The following is a 13,517-nucleotide window of genomic DNA, read 5'->3' as shown; positions in this document are numbered from 1 at the left end:
TGTCTTGCCTTCTTCTGTGAGCGCATTCTTTTTCCTTTGTCAGAAAAGATGAAAATGCTTCAACTTTGTGCATGTGAATATATTCAAACAAGGTTTGCTGGGCAGGTTCTGATGAAACCTTTGGGCATGTGTTATGGTTTTGCCCCATTGCCGAATCTGTGTGGGGTTCTTGCTCTCTCCAACTGAATGAGACTTTCAACCTCGGGTGGAATTTTGGTGATCATTTCTTGTGCTGTGATCATGTTTTACTTGGGTTAGTGTCAAATGTAATGTAATACATTGCTGTAATATTAGCTACAGAATCCAAAAATTATGGTACTGAATCAATTTGGTCTGTATAGCTGGAGTCAGATATGCCCATTGTACAGCCTAAAGTTATTATCAAGGATTTTCCAAAGAATCATGTGAACGAAAACATGGAAGTGGAATGAGAGTTTTCTTTTTCATAGTGGAAAACTGCAATGACATTATTTTCTTTGTTTAAACACCAACGAAAAGAAAGATCATTTGCCATACAAGTTCAACACCTCAAAATCATTTCAGTTCTTTTCAATTCCGTGACAAACCTTTTTAAGTAAATACATACAAGGAAAATTTCAATGCTGACTCTTCATATTACAACAAAATGCCCACCATGCTTGAGACTAAACTACATGTGACCTTCTATAAAAATATAAATATATTTCACAAAGCAGAACGGTCAGTCATATTAACCTGCATAGAGACACCTGTGTGCCTTTCAGTCCAACAAAGCAATGCTTACAGCCACAGTTGGAACTGAGATCAGGAAGTCATCGATAGATCTCTGGGCAAATTCTACTTGTCTCCACCTCCAAACATTCCCATCATATCTTTTGTAGATCCCATTTGCTTCATCAAGTTTTGTAAGCCTCCCATGCCACCAATCTGTTTCAGCATCTGTGGGGGGAGGACTTTGCTCATGTGCTGTGCATTCATATTACGTGATAAGGCACTCATTTCACCCTTCTTAGGAATCTTCAGCCCTTTCATTTTGCTCCATATCTTGGCAAGACGCTTGTACTCTTCCAACATCTCCATTACTTCTCTAACTTGACGACCAGAACCTCGTGCTATCCGCATCATACGAGATTCATTCATGAGCTTTGGATTTGTACTATCCAACTCTGCAACATTTTAGCAGTCAACTATTAGAATCAGAACATTGGATTGAGTCAGTATAAAGTCAATCCCATAAACATTTGGCACAAAAAGAGCAAAACCACCAAAAAAAATGGCCTTGACTCACCTTCATTTGTCATTGAGTCCATCATGGTCATGTACCGCTTGATCTTTGTTGAACTTTCCTTTTCACGGCCTTTTGGCATTAACTCAGCACTAAATCCAGGAAGCATTGAGAAAACCTACATGGACCAAGTCAGTCATCAGCATGAAGTAGCAGCCTCTCCAGCTAAGATCCAAAGTTTAGATTTTGAAGCATAATCAGTCAAAAACTCCAAAATGACAGCTGAAACTTAACAATCCCCAACCCCACTTGGAAAGAGAATTTTGGATAAATTTCATTTTAAACCGTATATTTTAAGGGGTCATTTCAAATTACCCTATAGTTTCAAAGTTTCAAACTAATCCTAAGGTTTAACATTGGTACAAATTAAACATTACAGTTTCATTAGTTTCAAACTGAATCATTAACTTCTAAAATTGTATCAATTTAAATCCTCAACTTTTAAGGTTTGATTGGGCTTCAAGGAATATCCCAGTGGTTCCAACACCTCCGTGGTGCTTGGACACTTGGGTTCATACCTCATCATTTCAACTCCCCCCCAACACCCCACAAAAATAAATCCCCCTAATTACCTAGTCAAAAAATAATAATAATAAAGAAGTCCAATTGGGAGGTTTAAATTGATAAGGCTGACTTTTGTCCAAGTGCATGGGATATTTTATTTTTTATCATAAGTAGTCAGAATTTGACCTACATATGTATTCAACTATAAAGTTTACACTTTTTTTTTTCCACTGAACGGGCTTCTGGGTACAGTAGGTAGACCATTAAGCCGAGTGACGATGTCAATCAATGTTTTAAAAAAGTTGCTAATAATTCAGTAATTAAATAACAATACACAATACTTTTTTTTAAAAAAATAAAAAATAAAAACCAAGCTGCAATTGCAAAAAGACAAGTAAAACAATGTCTCAAACTGAATAGGACAAATGCATATTTTCAAAGGGGGATAATGAAGTAGCCTCTGTTGTTTGTGCTATTTCATTTTTCTATTGAAGTAGTCCTCTCTTAATATAATTTTTCTTACCTATCAAAAAGAGGGGGGGAAAAAAAAAATCTTACAGAAAGGGCACTTTTACCTTTCCTTGGAGAAGTATTTGGAAGGTGAAAGCTCCCACTGGAGTTTCTTTTTTCAATTGTTGGATAATATGAGGAAGAGGAATATTTGTGTGGTTAATAACAGTTGTATACGCAAGAATAGTTGGGAATCAGTGGAAAATCTGCTCATTTGTGTTTAGCTTATTTGGGGTTTCTTGGATGATGCCCAAGCATGTGATGGAGTTGCTGGTGTGTTGGAAATGGGGGATTTGGTTGGCATCAGATAGCAGTTATTTGGGGGGTTGATCCTTTATGTGTTATGTGGACTATTTGGAGATATCAGAATCATAGAACTTTTTGAGGGGGAGAAACAATTATTTTTGCTCTCTTTGTTGCTAGGTTGCTTGGTTTCCTTAGTACTCAGCCTGTGTACTCTGGGAACAGATTGTATTTTTCTTTATCTTTTTAATAAAGTTTCTTATTACCTATATTTAAAAAAGCTATCCCCAAAGATCAAAGACAAACGTCCAACACCCCACCACCAAACCCCCCCCCCCCCCTGGGCCCAACTTCTTTTAAAAATGTGAATGTAAAATATTGCTAATCAATTATTGATCTTGCTCCATCAGTCACCTAAACATAGCAACCAACCAAGAGGTCACCTATTATTTCTCATATAAGTGAAAGGCACCTCGTTGTTGATAAAGCTTTGATTAGATGGTATAAGTCAACTACTAACCTGGTTAATTGGACCCATTTTAAGTATATTCTGAAATTGGTCGTACATAATCCTCAATGTAAAGTTCCCTTCTGAAAGCTTTTGCAGAAGCTCAGGCTGCTGATCCATAGGAACAACTTCATGAATTTTGTCCATAAATCCAGACCAATCACCCATGCCTAGATTAAAATATAATCAACAAGTAAGTACTTAAAACATACACAAGAAATTTAAGTCACAAAAATCAAGAGTCAAAACTGTAAAAGAGTTGCACACCTAAGAGACGGCTGACAAATGGTTTAACATCAAAAACTTCAAACTCATCCATATGCTCTCCAGTTCCAATAAATATAACAGGACTCTTTGTTGCTGCAACACTGCACATATAAAGTGGAAGAGAATTTAGTTGTCAAAGAAAAAAAAACAAATTAAAATTGCTTCTATCAAAATGAGCAATAAGTTTCCATTTCATAGGAAATTGAACCAAACATGAAGGTAGCTTATAATTCCATAAATTATGGAACCTGTATGTTAGAAAAGATGTCTAGTACATTACCAACTGTATTTTTTATGTTGTTATGCCTACCTAAAGTTAATTATTTTACGCCATTTACAAATCACACCATAAGAAGACCCAAGCTTTGTGTTGAGTATTCAAACATATCAAATATGCATGCCAATGCATATAATTTAAGTATTTCATTTTTTCTTTTCTTTGTATTATTATTTTATTAAAAACCATACATGGGCATGGGAAGTATAAATGAGAACACAAAAAGAGAAGAATCAAACTTCAGATATCTTAAAAATCCAAAAAAAGAAAAAAAAAAAAAAGGAACAGCAGCACAACATAGACATATTCTAAGCACGATCTCAGAAGCACCATCTTGTCTTTTCCATGGAAGCTGGATGACTTTCAAATGTCCAACTTATAGACTCACCCCAAATGCATGACACATATCTCCTTTGTGTACAAAAACATTATCCCCAGAATTCTGACAATGACAAAATTGTTCTCACAATCACCAACTAAATTCCAAACCCAAAACAAGCAACCATAGCTCTCTAGCAACATCATAGTGAACAAAATGATAATCTTCTGCCTAATTTGTAGTTCAATGGGTACATTCTGGAATTAGGTACATTAACAATCCCAGGAAAGTAGAGAAGGGAAGAGACACCTTAGAATTAGTTAAAGAATTGAAATGAAGGCTTGTGTGTGGGATACTTACCATAAAATAAAATCCTAATGCTCTGACTACTGGCTAACACAATTCACTGTTGCAAACATTTATTAAATAGGGTAATATACTTTACAGAGTGAAACTGAGCATATGTAAATGGTGAGATGTACTAGATTAAGCAAATAAATGCATACTTATATAACACATTTGTAACAAAAAGAAGCAACCCTAGATGATTATCCTTTTGTATAACAAACTGCAAATTTGCAGCCAACATATTGAGAACTCAAACATGAAATCATTACATATGTATTTATGCATGTATATATATAATACAATAACATTTCACAATGAATAACTTAATGGCCTATCACCTATGCAAGTCCATACTGCTTAATGGTATTCTTTACTATATTTAACTAAAATGATACTCCCACCCATAATGAATATCTTTTTTTCTTCACCACAAAATTTGCATCCACCATCAAAGAAATATAGGGTCTAGTCAATAAGTTCTAAACTCACCAATTTTGAAAAGCAACTACACAGCTTAAGCAAGGGCATACATTGAAGCTTTAATATTACATTAGATCCAACTAAAAACAAGAAATTTGGCCACAATTTTTGCAATAAAACTTACGCGCTAAGAGCACCACCTCCCTTTGCATGCCCATCCATTTTGGTAACAATTACAGCTCCAACTGAAACACTTTGCTTGAAAGCTTGAGCTTGGTCAAATGCAGCCTGACCAATGCTGCTATCCATAACAAAGATAACAAGATCTGGTTTCTGGAAGATGCAAATAAAATATATTAGCAATATAGGCAATCAACAACAAATTAATAGGAACAAAGCAATACCAGAAAATTACCGTTGCTTCTGAAACTTGACGCATTTCTTCAAAAAGAGCAGCTTCTTGTTTGTGACGCCCACTAGTGTCAACAATTATCAGATCACAATTTTCTTTCTTGAATGTTTCCACACCTTCCACTGCAATTTTTACAGGATCTGATTCTGTATAGCTGTATCATTTGAAAACCACCTTAATTATTACTTAAATAAAGAAGAATGCATTATCTAATAAAACATAATTGGCAAAGGCATTAATGAGAGTGATAATAACAACAGTAATAAACAGAAGTAGTAATAATAATAATAACAAAACAAAAAGAATATTTAATTTTAGGGAGATCACAAAAGAGAAATATTCAGAAAATGGAACTGAAAATATTGTTTCTTCTCTCTCTTTCTTTTAGGGAAGGGGTAAAGAAAAGCTCTAGAGGTACAATTAGGGCATCATGTAATCACTGACAAAATCCCATTCATAATACAAGCAGTCACTAAATTACATCTATTACATTCCATTCACTAAGTTCTTCAATGTATATGTGTTATATTCCATTCATAATTAAAGTAGTAGCTCTGACCCAGCACAGCCATATCCATTTCACTAAAGCTCTCTTCTCCACTGACCATCCCTAGGTCAAACTGCTGTTGCTTATCTGCTAAAACTAGAGATTACATTTTGATAACAGGTAATTGGGGGTGGGGGAGGGGAAGAAAGCCAGTAGTGGTTCACTAATTATTCAATATTAAAGCTCTTTCTTTGGAATTCATGACTAAAATGACTTCTGAGCAACTGAAAATTATCTCTAGTGAACTTATTAAAAAAAAATAAAAAAAAATTATCTCTAGCGTATGGCATAAAAGAGATTTTAATATATTTACCAGCGTTTATAAGCTATCATAGCACAGACCTAGTTGTTTGTGACATCATCTTTTCATCTTTTTTTCTCTTTTGTTTTTCTTTTCTTTTTCTTCCAGAGAGAGAGGGTTGAGGGGGTAAGTGAGGGAAAAAAAAAATCACAAGGAAAAAAAAAAAATCTTATGCTTCAATTACATCACAACTTGTACACACAAACAAGCAGTAGAATACGAAAGAAGTACCTTCCGTAAAATGGAATCTTAGCTTTAGTGGCATTCTGCTTCAGCTGATCAAAAGCACCAGCTCTGAATGTATCTGCACACACAAGGGCAGGCCTCCAGCCCTTTTTCTGATGATAGTATGCATATTTTGTACATGTTGTGGTTTTTCCCGACCCTGAATTTGTCAAACAAATAATAAGATGTGCATAAACAAAAGGAAACAGTACACTCTAAATAAAAATAGTACAACATATTTTGGACCCATGAATCAGTCACAGCATAAATAAAGCCCAGATAGCTAGTTCAGATCACAACTTCCCAAAAAAACAAATCTCATTGGTTGTCTATGAAAACTGCTGAATGATCCAATATGCATGAAAGTGATCTGGCTAAAAACATACCTTGTAAACCTACAAACATAACAACACTTGTTTTCCCTTTCTTTGGAGTGAAAGACGGCTTCCCAGGATCCAGCATTTTGCAGAGTTCATTAAATATAGCCTGCATTGTAAGCCACCCTTCTATAAGAGCACAGCAGATACCAAAACATAATATACAATAAAGAATTTATTTATTTTCGCTTTTTTTAGTTTTGTTTTGGTAAGTATGAACAATGAAGATTGATGTTGTATATCATCACTGAAAACGCTCTAGACACATAACATTACTTCAAAGAGTATGTCAATGGGGTTTTAAAAAAAAAGGGCTTAACAAAATAGCCCCCAACACCAAAAAAAAAAAAGTAGCTTAGTTTCAGAATTTAGTTGCTAACAATTAGTACAAAGTAGCCATGCAAGAATAGATTTATTTGGTGTAAAAGAGAAATACAATTATAAAAGTAAGTAAGAACAAAACAAATTATAGTATTAAACATTTTTTTTTTGGCACTCCTCACATAATCATGGCAACTAACAGAATTTTACATCAAGAGCAAGCAGCACCGGCTTCCACTATCCGCATTCTCTCTTTGGTGCAAACCTTATCAAAATTCATCCAAAATTCCGAAAACCAAATCCCAATAGCCCAAGTCTTATTATTATTGTACAAAAACCTCAATTCGCAAAACATTATAAATCTAGACACTGGAACCAACAAAGCTCTCTTTCATCGTATTGGGCACTCTCTGATTTCTAAATCAATTGACATCAATCCTAACCCGATTAACAGATGCGAATTCGAAACCTTATCTAAGCTTTCCAAAGCAATCCCTAGACTCTAAACTCATGGCAGCCAATTGAATTCCATCACAACAATCACAAACACCACCAAAAAACAAAACAAAACAGAAATGATAAAATGTAAGAAAAATATGTGAGAAAATTAAAAAAAAAAAGGTTGTACTTGCTGGATGATCTTGCGCTTGTTGTGGCCGCGGCGAGGTCGTCGAGGTTGACGATCTTCTTGATATTGCTCTGCATGTCACGGACGAGCTTGAATTGGACATCGGATTGAAGAAGAGCGCGAGTGATCTCGTTCAAGCATTCGTTCAAGACCTTCTCGTCGATGATGGTCGCATTGCTCATCTGCTGAAGAGCACGCGATATGCTCCCTCCTAACTGAGCCAACACCATTTTTGCTCAACGATTGGAGATTAGGGTTAGGGTTAGGTTTCCTTTTTTGGGGAAAGAGGGATCGATGGAAATGGAGGAGGTGGTGGTGGTGGTGGTGTTACTGGTGGTGGTGATGGTGACAGTGAGTTATTAATATTATAGTATAATACTGAAACTGAAATTATTAATGGGTTGGAATTGGCCAGATTTCTAAAGCCCAGCCCATATATGAGACCATTTTTTTTTTCTTTGGGAAAACCCCAAAAAATTGGCTCAGGCCGCTTTTTTTTTTTTTTAAATTAATTTTATAGAGAGTTTTAACTTCGGCATTCTCTCCTATGATATTTTAATCTGTTTTTAATGATAACTCTTTATTATTAGACCAGCAATCAGTTTTTGACGTAGTTCCAAATCCCTTTTTCAACCATCAAAGACTTTATCTGTTCGGCTAACAGACAATTGAAAATACTATTTATGTGTAGTTTTAGTTATATGATTTGAATGAAACATGTCCATAATTTTTCGGAAAATTCATTTAGTAAAAGCGTATTAAAAAAAACAATTGTTGTCTACTCTCCGTAAGCCTTATGCAAAATATACAAGCTTTGTAACCCATTGAATCAACGTATCTCTTGTAGATAATCTGTTTGGCATGGCAAATGAAATTATAAATTCTAGTGTTGTTGGGATTGCCTTAGAGAACCAGATTGTATTGATTTAAGCTCTTGATTCAACTGCATTTCGAGTTTTGATAGATTTCCAGATATTGATTTAAGCCAAATTGGTTTGTCCTAGTTCTTTTTCTGTAACATGGTTAATTCGGATTGTATTTCTGCTAGAGCATCTTATCTAGCAAGGGGTCAACACCAGTTGTAATCCTTCAAAACTCTAGAGAGTTTCATTTCAATGTTTCTTGCTACATCATACACCATCCTAGGGACATATTTAGTGTATAAAAACACCAACAAGAGGCCACCAGTCCAACCAGAAACCAAAGAAACGGGAGAGTTGACATATTCATTACTATAAGTATTATATTATAGGATAAAACTTAGGTTCAATACCTTAGATGCAGTTCCTTAGGTTCATTTCTTAAGATTCTGACATATGGATACATAACTAAAAAATAAAGTTTCATCTAATGAGAAAAAATTCACATGGCAGAATCTTAAAAGAGGAACTTAAGAAACAGCACCTAAGTACTATACCTAAGTCTTGTCCTATATTATATGTGCTTGGTAAACATTAAGGTTAGTGAATCCTTGAACCACCCAGATGGTTAGCTTTACCAATAACAATTGAGCTAGGACACTTACGACAAATATTAAATTAGTTGACTCACACAAGCATTGATAATTCTTTTAATTGCTACAACTAGACAAAAGATAAATGAAACTAGGTTTCATTTATGGATACAGGTTTGTCTAGTAACATTTAGGAATAGCTCTATGTTGAGGTCCAAAATTTCACAACAAAGCCCATTCCATAAAAAATAAAGAAGGCTCAATTCGTGCAGCAAGAAGAATCGACATCAAGGCCCTATGTATGTTCAGATTTCCAGCAAAAAAAGGCCATTAAAAAGTCTAGTAAATTCCAGTGAAAGAACTGGGCTGGGATCCCCAGAGGCTCGGGATCCTCGGGACGTGCAGCACAGCTAAAGTGGGATTGAGATAGCTCAAAAGGAGTACCACAAAATACAAGAAATGAAGAACAAATATGTCCCTCTTAAGCACTTAGTGGTGCAGCAAAGAATCAGAAAGCTTGGAGAGTAACAATTCATGAACAAAAGGCTGGTACCTCGGGGAACCCAGAATGAAGAACTATAAAGGGAAGTGGCTGGAAAACCTTCAACCCAACAGAAAAGGATTCTGCTCACTTGGGAAAAATGACAACAAGGAGGACAACCAAAAAGCTAAGTCCAAAAGGTAAAAGGACTTGAAAGAACAGAGGGTAAACGTCAGCTATCCAAAATGGAAAGTCAGTAAGTGGCTTTTAGGAAAACAGGACTAAAAGATGAAAACTATGAGAAACAAAGAAAGGATTAGCGGTCAGAAATGGCTGGCATAACAGGGGCTTTGGTACCCAAGGAGCCAAGGGGGAAGAATCAATGGTATCCAAACCCTAAAGTGACACTATAAAAAGGGGGAAGCAGCCAACATTAAGGGGCATGATGCAGAATAGAAAAACCAGAAGAGAATAGTTAAGGTAACTCTGTAAAAGTCAAGAAAAACAGAGGAATATTTCCTGGTATCCTTGAGAATAGCCACTATAGCATATACTCAGATTCAAAAGGATTCAAACTTTACAAGTCTTGGAAGCTTGAATAGCTATCAAAGTCTGTAATTTTTGAACTTAGTTGAATCTTGTATCACGTCTCAGTGAGCATATTGTAATCCACAATCAAGAAAAATAATGAAATACCTCATATTGATTTGAGGATTTCTAACAATTATTTGGTGTATTTCTTTATTACATTGTCTTCCTTTACTGTTTCTTAATAAAATCCTTCTCACCTAACTATCTTGGAAGTCAAAGCCCAAGCAAAGCCACTCGAACTTGAGTTCCAAATCCCACAAGTCTTGTGCAAAAGCACTAAGTCTGTGAGAATTGGGGCCAGGATCCTCGTGGCTGAATCATTCTCATGAAACTCATTTACATATATGTATATGTATTAAAATGTATATCCTAATCTAAGAAACTAACAATTATTTGAAAATATGTGTATTGCATAGTGTGTTTTTAAGTAGCACCCATAGAGGTAAAGGGAAAGGACAAAGCTCTATTGCATAATAAACATGGAAAAAGATCACATAGTTTAGTGAATCGACATTCTGGGTTCTTACAGGCCTAGTACGCCCCGGGATCCCACGACAGTACGCCCTGGAGTACCAAGTGAAGGAACTCTTTTAAATGTTTATACAATAAAAGATAAGCCTTAAATACTCTATTTCGATCTCCTTCTCATTGTGAATATTATGAACACTTATTTTACTTATTTCGTAAGAGTAAATGGTCATTTTACAAGACTAAAACACTTATAATGGTATTTTATTACTTAGGAGGAATTGCATTTTTCATCTTGAGGAGCTTTATGTGACTTGCGCACAACTTGGTTCGTAATCGGCCCCATTTAGCTGCAGTGAACCAAGTCCAGTCCACCAAAACAACAAGTATTTGGGCCCGAGATCCTTGTCTCTACTTGGGCCTGTGTATTAAGAAAAAAAAAAGCACTCTCACATTTTGGCGACTCCACTGGGGACTGGGAAAAAGCAATCCCTTCGCAAGCATGGCTCCAAAGCTAGGAAACACCAAGAGGAAGGAAAGTTCCTCTTAGTGCATTCAACATCAAGATCCCAAAAGTGTAGGTTTCCTCCAATGAACGTTCTACCAAGGGACTCTATGTGGAATTTTGGGAACTTCCCAACACAAGATAAGTTTTATGCATCATTATTTTCTCCATTTTATATTTTGAATACAATAGACTGAAGTCTATGGTTTTCAAATGGATAGCTATCACTGTGTTGCATGAAAGCAAAAGCATTGTATTGTTTAATAATAGAAGTGGACACTTGTTCTACACAATATAGAATCACAGTTAAGTTTAGTTGTCATACTCATCCTCCAATTAAATTGACCTCATTTAAAGATGTTCATAAAAGATAACTTCCCAACTGAATCAATTAGTTTTGAAAAATAATAAATAAATAAAATGAGGTCCTAAACTTTGATTAGCATTTATGCAGTTAGTTTAGTCCTAAACTTTGAAGTCCAAAACTTGAAGATGATTGTTAAATGAGGTATTGGTGGTATGAAACTACTTTGTACCATTGGCCTCCAAAGGCAACTCACTGGTCTCATAAAAACTTAACTAATACTAAAGGTGTTTTGAGAGTACAGCCAACCTATAGAGTACAACCAAAAAATTGAAAATAAATATTGAACTTAGCTAGAAGAAGCAAAATCTTGTTTCTCATGAGGATTCTACTCTTTACAAAAAGGGGGTAAGAAGGGTCATGTAATAATATTTTAACAATAAAAACATTGTCTCATTGCTAAAAAAAAATGGAGAAGTGAGAGAAAAAAAAAAAAAAAAAAAAAAAAAAAAAAAAAGGAAGAGAAGTAAGCGAATCAAAGAAGCTTGATGAGATGTAAATTACATAGCAAAGTAATCGCCCTACGTCGTGGGGCTAAATAATTTTGCAGCAACTTGATAATAATATCATATGGTGCAGGTTAACAAAATGGACAAGTTTCCTTGGCTCGCCCATGGATTTGGCAAAATGGAGTAGTTCCATGATCCCAGCAAAGCCTAGGAGATCCTTGACTCTAGGAAGCAAAGCCTGGGAGATCCTTGATCCCGACTGTAGACAGGGAAAATTCCCGACCTATCACAAGCTGACACGTCACACTACTAAGTCCACAAAATACGGCCAATTACAAAGCGCCGCGTATTGCTGCTAGGTTTTGCTATCATTACTCAGAAACCAACAGAAATTTGCCAAGTGTCATGCAAAAACCAATCACACATCATCGCACGTGTAAGCGATGACATAATCAGTTTCGCACGCGTAAGCGATGACACAATCAGTCCAGCATGTGCAGGCAATGACATAAGCAGACCAATCAAGCTCTGCCACGTGTCACCAATCAAGCGCTGCCACGAGTCACCAATCAAGCTCCGCCATGTGTCACTTACCTACCCCTAAACTCCTATAAATAGAAGCCTTCCTAAGGCATTTAAAAGGGGATGAAATCCAAGGAGGACCAGGCCATTGGAAGCACTCAGAAGTCCAGAAGCTCTGCCGGAACCAAGCTCTAAAGCCTCCAAGAACTTCAAGAACTTCAACTTCGAATACGAAGAACATTCGAAGGAAAATCATCCAAATCATCCGCCTAGATCCAAAAGTTTGCTGGAATCAAGCTCAAAAGTCTCCAGAAACATCAACAAATCACAAATCAGTGAAGCTCTACGGATCAAGCCTCTAAAGCCCCGAAGAACTTCCACCACAAACCTTCAAATACAAAGAACATTCGAAGAGGAATCACCCAAATCATATTCCTAAATCTCAAAGTTCACTGGAATCAAGCTCAAAAGCCTCCAGAAACCTCACAAACCACAAATCATTGAAGCTCTATGGATTCAAGCCTCTAAAGCACCGAAGAACTTCCACCACAAACCTTCGAAGACGAAGAACACACGAAGAACACGAAGAACACGAAGAACACACGAAGAACGTGAAGAACAAAGGATTTCTAACAAGCTCATAGCCAGAGATTCATTGTAATTTCGTTTCAACAATCTTCGATTCATCCTTCTACCAAATTGAAGGATACTTTGTGTTCAAGTGAAAATCACATTACCACAAATCCAATTAACAAATCTTTCAAGGAGATCGAATCAGAGGATAACTCTTTTGTAATCAACAGAGAATTGTACCACACAATCATCAATACAAATTCACATTTGTACAACTATTTTACTTGTTTGACTTTATTTCGAACCGAGAAATTTAGTCGTCCACACCGACAAAGCTAAGGAGATCCTTTATTCCAGCAAGGCTGATTACACCCTCAATTCCAGCAAAGCCTAGGAGATCCTTGACGCCAGGAAGCAACGCCTGGGAGATCCTTGATCCCAACAAAGCTAAGGAGATCCTTGATTCCAAATAAGATCCTAGATTCCAATAAAAAAGAAAAAAAAGTAGTTCCCTGGGTCTAGACACGAATCCAACAAAAATAGAGTAGCTCCTTGATTTCAAAGAAGTTGAGTAGTTCCTTGGTTCCAACCATGGTTCTAGCAAAATGGAGTAGTTCTTTGGTTCCATAAAAAAAATGTC

General features: G+C 36.1%; 1 protein-coding gene across 1 annotated transcript; it reads right to left on the bottom strand.

The window, feature by feature from the left end:
• Window positions 1–493: 493 nt before the first annotated feature.
• LOC112016234 (signal recognition particle subunit SRP54 2) lies at window positions 494–7,858 on the bottom strand. The gene is given in 10 exon segments (XM_024048756.2): window positions 494–1,145; window positions 1,268–1,382; window positions 3,042–3,199; window positions 3,297–3,397; window positions 4,845–4,993; window positions 5,076–5,226; window positions 6,152–6,305; window positions 6,532–6,631; window positions 7,472–7,503; window positions 7,506–7,858. Coding segments are annotated over 10 exon segments (1,485 nt in total). The 5' UTR covers window positions 7,702–7,858; the 3' UTR covers window positions 494–816.
• Window positions 7,859–13,517: the final 5,659 nt, after the last annotated feature.

This window comes from Quercus suber, unplaced genomic scaffold (genome assembly GCF_002906115.3).
Source record: "Quercus suber isolate HL8 unplaced genomic scaffold, Cork oak 2.0 scaffold_58, whole genome shotgun sequence".
NCBI classification, from domain to species: Eukaryota; Viridiplantae; Streptophyta; class Magnoliopsida; order Fagales; family Fagaceae; genus Quercus; species Quercus suber.
The sequence above is the reverse complement of the archived record's forward strand: the minus strand, read 5'-3'. Positions and strand labels throughout refer to the sequence as shown.